The sequence below is a fragment of the Ahaetulla prasina genome, chromosome 12 (genome assembly GCF_028640845.1).
Source record: "Ahaetulla prasina isolate Xishuangbanna chromosome 12, ASM2864084v1, whole genome shotgun sequence".
In the NCBI taxonomy this organism is placed as follows: domain Eukaryota; kingdom Metazoa; phylum Chordata; class Lepidosauria; order Squamata; family Colubridae; genus Ahaetulla; species Ahaetulla prasina.
In genome coordinates this window covers 8232243-8238242 of record NC_080550.1, presented here as the reverse complement: position 1 = coordinate 8238242, position 6000 = coordinate 8232243, and the positions used below count along the sequence as shown (strand labels likewise).

The 6000-nt window shown below is 42.9% G+C and overlaps 1 protein-coding gene across 1 annotated transcript in view; it reads left to right on the top strand.

Annotated features, from left to right (window-relative positions):
• The first annotated feature begins 4448 nt into the window (after positions 1-4448).
• The window catches only part of LONP2 (lon peptidase 2, peroxisomal), a 53177-nt gene continuing 51625 nt past the window's right edge, over positions 4449-6000 (top strand). Inside the window, exon 1 of the mRNA XM_058155657.1 lies at positions 4449-4776. Within this exon, the coding sequence (XP_058011640.1) occupies positions 4538-4776 (239 nt within the window). The 5' untranslated portion in view covers positions 4449-4537. The remainder of the gene's footprint in view (positions 4777-6000) is intronic.

Below are 6000 nucleotides of genomic sequence, written 5' to 3'. Positions count from 1 at the left end.
TTTATCCAGTTGGATAAATACCTAGTTGGACTGACAATATTTCATGAAACTATAAAATCGGTCGAGACAGTTTAGAATATCAATTCTCTGCTTGTTACAAGAATCTAAATCAAGTCATTCCTATCCGATGATTGTCAGAACACATCTTTCAAAGGGTACGTCTCCCACCCCCTAAGGAACAGGCTTCCTTGGTGAACTTTTCTGCATTACCGTACAAACATTTTGTACAGCCTCGGTTGAGCAACTTTTAAGTTCTACCCAGAACGGCAGTTCATCATAGTACTCAAGCTTCATGGCTGATTAATGTGTTTCAGATCAAATTATCAGTGAGAAAGTTAAGTGCTTTATTTTTGCTGTCTGGTTTTTTGTTTTTTTTAAATGACCCCATTCTATCAATTCTAATTGGAAACCTTTGTAATCATTGACTTTGGGTTTTTGCAGAGTCAGAACCAAAGAGTACGTTTTGTAACAGCAAACAAAAGAACCGGAAGATGCCCCCTTGGGAAGTATATAGGTGGAACTGGAATATTCCTGATTCGAAAGCATTTTTGAGAGTTGCAAGTAAGGAAGAAGGGAACCAGAAGGCCTCCAAGGTCCCTTCCAACTCTGTTGTTGTTGTTGCTGTTGTTGTTATTGTTATTATTATTATAGAAATGCTAAGGTGGATAGTTGATACCTGGCCATTTAAGAGAAGTCTAGAAATTGGTTCTTAAAGTCTTTGAAGTCACTGGTTGAGTCTTCTTAGATCTGGGCAGTTCTAGGTGCATAGATTGGTAAAATTCTCAGGCCTGTGGCCATTAGGAAAAAGGAGACTGATGATTGGGAAGGAATGGCCCAAATGGCTGACCAGTCCCAAGGCTAAATGTCTATGGAGATTCTCAGTCATCAAGTCATGGATGAGCTGAAGATGCTTCTTGGATGAGAAGCGAAACATCTTCAAAGAAAGTCTAGTTGCCTCGTGAAAAAGACCTTCAGGAGTCCCAAGGCTAATGTTTTTGGAGAGCCCATGTGGATAGGGTGCATTGCGTCACTCCTAGCCGTTCTCTAAAGTTGGCTTTACAGAATTAGTTAAACCACAGGGTGGACTGTTTCATTTTGGCTCACACGTACCACAATCAATAAAACATGGCTTATGGCGTTTTAGGACCGCTGCTAATGATGGTTAAGGCAATAAACTATGGTTGAATAAACCATGGCGTGGCACAATATGTGAAACCAGCAGGAGATGAAGCTGGTGAGAGGATTACACAAAACCACTGTCTTTCAGTAATTAGTTATTGCCTACCGTTCCTGTCCTATTGTTCCCTTTCATTATATCAAATTAATATAGTTGTTGCATACTTTTGCTTATATATATATGTTTATACGATGTGTTGTTGTTTTATGTTGATGTTTGTGTATACTGTTGTGACAAAATAAAAATAAATAAAAATATATAAATAAGAGTGAAAAGAACTCGATCCTAGGTTCGACTCGGTTTTCTAGAAGGCACCATTTGTTGTTTCTTTAACCTTAATCGATGCATTTAATTGTTCACAGAGATTGCCCTAGAAGTACAAAATGCCAATGAATTTAGGGAACAAGGAAAGTGTCACATAACGGCTTTGAGATGCCTAGAAAGTCAACACACACACAAACACACACACACAGACGCTACCAGGAGCATCCATTATAAAACCACAAATAAATCAAAACAGGGTTTCATGTCATGGTTGCCAATTTCATTATTTTCACTTTCCTTTCAAAGTGTGTGTACTTCATGTTTCTATCCTATCAAGCGCTCCATTCGATTTCTATTTTTGTGTGTGTTTATAACGATTTATGATATAACATACAGAAAAAAATACAAAAGCAAAAAAGGAGAAATAGGGAAGGGAAAAGTGTGGAAGAGAAAGGGGGAAAAAAGAAAGAAAAGGTATTGACTTTCGACTCCCTTTGGTGCGGTAAAATACGGTAATAACATCAAACCACAACTTTTTAGTTTTACATAGTAATTTAAACTAGCCATTTCTGTAACACTGTATCTATCTAATCCCAAATCAAAGTTTCATTTCTTTTCTACCTCAAGCACAAAGTCCAGAAACGGTTTCCAAGTAGAAACAACGGTATTTGTATTTTTTTCCTTGATCAAAGCTCTCCATTTGATTTTGATACACTGGAACCCTGTTGAGTTTAAATACCAGTGTGTGTCTGCATGAGTTAATTTTTTATTTTCTTGAGCTAGTACATATGCATAATGAAACCAGGTTCAGTTAACTAGAGCCAATTTCAGTGGGTCTCCATAATGCATTTAAAAGATTTATTTAATCAAAAAAAAGTGCCATCTGCTGATAAGTTTTAAAAAAAACCATCCAATTTATTAAAGCTCAGGAAATCAAATAATGTGTGATGCCCTGACACCTTGTGATCATAAACTGATATAGCAACAGGAGAGAGTCTGGACTTGTTTCACAGTATATAGAATTTTTCCAAATAAAATAATTGGTTCCTTGACCAGTGCAGTTGTATCTCTTTCATAGCACTAACACTTAGACTTATATACTGCTTTATAGTGCTTTACAGCCCTTTCTAAGTGTTTTACAGAGTCAGTCTCTTGCCCCCAACAATCTGGGTCCTCATTTTATTGACCTCAGAAGGATGAAAGGCTGAGTCAACTTTGAGTCCATCAGGATCAAACTCCTGGCTTTGGGCAGAATCAGCCTGCAATATGGCATTCTAACCACCAAGGAAGGAAGGAAGGAAGGAAGGAATAGCAATAGTCCTTAGACTTATATACCACTCCATAGTGCTTTACAACCCTCTCTAAACAGTTTTTTTTCTGTCACAACATTATATACAAGCACATATATTGAAAGGAGACAATAGGACAGGAACGGTAGACACTTTTGTGCACTTATGCACGCCCCTTATAGTCCTCTTAGGAATGGGGTGAGGTCAGTGGTAGACAGTTTTTGGTTGAAGTTTTTGGGATTTTGGGAAGAGACCACAGAGTCAGGTAGTGTATTCCAAGCATTAACAACTCTGTTACAAAAGTCATATTTTCTGCAATTAAGATTGAAGCGGTTAACATTAAGTTTGAATCTATTGTTTGCTCTTTATTATTGCTATTGAAGCTGAAGTAGTCTTTAACAGGAAGGACATTGCAATAGATGATTCTGTGTGTTAAACACAGGTCTTGTCGGAGTCGGCGGAGTTCTAAGTTTTCTAATCCCAGGATTTCAAGTCTGGTGGAATAAGATATTTTGTTGTTTACAGAGGAGTGGAGAACTCTTCTTGTAAAATATTTCTGGACTCGTTCAATTGTATTAATGTCAGAGATGTGGTATGGGTTCCAGACAGGTGAGCTGTATTCAAGAATGGGTCTGGCAAATGTTTTGAATGCTCTGGTTAGTAGTGTAGTTTTTGGAAAAGAAGCTACGCAGAGTTAGTTAGTTTAGAGTCAGCATAGTAACCCCCCAAAAATCTGGGTCCTCATTTTACCGACCTCGGAAGGAAGGAAGGCTGAGTCAACCTTGAGCCCATCAGGATCAAACTCCTGCTGTGGACGCCAGGAAGGAAGGAAGGAAGGAAGGAAGGAAGGAAGGAAGGAAGGAAGGAAGGAAGAAAGGAAGGAACTGGGTCCTCATTTTACCAACCTCGGAAGGATGGAAGGCTGAGTCAACCTTGACCCGGTGAGATTGAACAGCCAAATTGCAGGCAGTCCAATCTCCATATTGGTCATCAACTTTTTAACTGCTCCTCGCAACTCTGCATTTCCTTGTCTTGAAGGCTTAAAAATGTACAGGAAGTCCTTGACTTACAACAATTTATTTAGCAAGCGTTCCAAGTTTCAAGGCCCCTGAAAAAAGTGACGTGACTGGTTCTTGCCAGTTGTAACTACTGCATTGAAGCATCCCTATTGCGGCGCAATTGATTGCACAGCAAATAACGCTTTTAATGTTTTTTTTTAATAACTCGCCTGATAGCCCTCATCTTAAAAGTTCATTTAGTGACCGTTTGACGTTATAACGGCACCGAAAAAAAGTGACTTATGATCATTTCCCACACTTATGACCATCGCAGCATCCCCGTGGTGACGTGATTTACATTTGGATTCTTGGCAGCTGGTTCGTATTTATGACGGGCCGCCGTGTCACGGGGTCCTGTGATCCCCTTTGCAAGCAAAGTCAATGGGGAAGCCAGATTCACTTAAGAACCATGTTACGAATTTTAACAAGGGATTTACCTCACCAATGTGGCAAGAAACGTCGTTAAAATGTACCCTCCACTGATACTGCTCTGTTGTTGTTTTTTTTAATTTAATGAATTGTTTAATGAATTGATTTAATTTAAATGAATTGTTTTCGCTTCTCCACGCTTAAAAAGAGTCGGCGGAATGCCAGCCGCGGCCAGAGGGGGCGGCCTTGAGCAAGCACGCGCGGCTCGCGCCGTTTGCCCCTCGCCGCTCGCCGTAGCGCGGCCTGTAAGCGGAGGCGACGAGCTTTGCTTGCGCTCGCGAGAGAGAGAGAGGCGAACTCGAAGGTGCCGGTTTCCGACCATGGCGTCGTCCTCGGGCAGCGCCATTCAAATCCCGACCCGCCTGCCGCTGCTGCTGACGCCCGAAGCCGTGCTGCTGCCGGGCTCCACCATGCGCGCCAGCGTGGATTCTCCGCGGAACATGCAGCTGGTGCGGAGCCGGCTGCTGAAGGGCACGTCGCTCAAGAGCACCATCCTCGGCGTAATTCCTGACACGAAGGACCCGCTCAGCGACCTCGACGCCCTCCCGCCGCTCCACAGGTCCGGCATCCGGCCTTGGCCGCCGCGGTCGCTGTGGCAACAGGCGCCCCCCCCTCCAGCTCTCCCCGGTTGCCCTCCCCAACATGGCGTCCGTGACGTCAGGGAGGCCACGCCCCCTCGTTCCCCCTCAATGCCACCTGTCTTAATCCCCAAGACCTTCCTTTGCGTTGCCATGGTCACCGTCGGGCCTGTTGCCAGGGAGCTACCCTCCCTTTTTTCCTCCGGCCGCCTATCACACCTAGGTTCACCGTTGCCATGGCGACTGCAGCCCCCCCTCCTTCCTCGCTCCTTTCTGGCTAAGGATGCTCTTTGCTCCTTGGATAATTGGGGCTAATTGTTACCTTGAAAGAGTTGAAACATTGAGTTTTATTTCTGATTTAATCCATTTTCATAGCTGCCCATCTCCTCCCATCTCCTGGCAGGGATTTTGGATTATCCCTTTATTTTTCTGTTGGCCCGCAGTTGCCTTAGTCTTTGTTGCATAAACAGCAACACTCGTGTGTGTGATATTTTATTTATTGATTACATTTTTATACCTCACCGCCTTCCATATTAAAGTGACTCTAGGCAGCTATGGAAATTTAATAAATCAGTAGGTTATGAATTTGCTGAACAGCAGCAATTTCGTGCTGCTTAAGGAATGGAGCACAGCTAGGATGAGAAGTTTACTTTCTGTTTCGATGGCAGTAACTAGCGAAGTTTGTAGAAATAGGTGTTTAAAAAGTGTTTGCGAGTTTTAGAAACTTTGCTTTGGGAAATGGATTTGGATGAAATGGTGTTGGAAAATGCACAGGCATCAGTCAGAATCTGTGTTCTCTCCTTGAAAGTGGCTTGAGAAATTATGGGCATTTATGTAGGTCAGGCCAGGGGTGAAATCCAGCAGGTTCTGACAGGTTCTGGAGAACCGGTAGCGGAAATTTTGAGTAGTTTGGAGAACAGGCAAATACCACCTCTGGCTGGCCCCAGAGTGGGGTGGGAATGGAGATTTTGCAATATCCTTCCCCCAGGAGTCGAGAGGGAATGGGGATTTTCAGTATCCTTCCCCCGGAGTGGGGTGGGAATGGAGATTTTGCAGTAACCTTCCCCTTCCACCAAGCCACACCACCAAGCCACACCCATAGGACCGGTAGTAAAAAAAAATGGATTTCACCAATGGGTCAGGCCCTCAAGGAGAGACATAGTTTTAAGGAAAAAAACTCCATACAACTGAAGTTGCCACTGGTG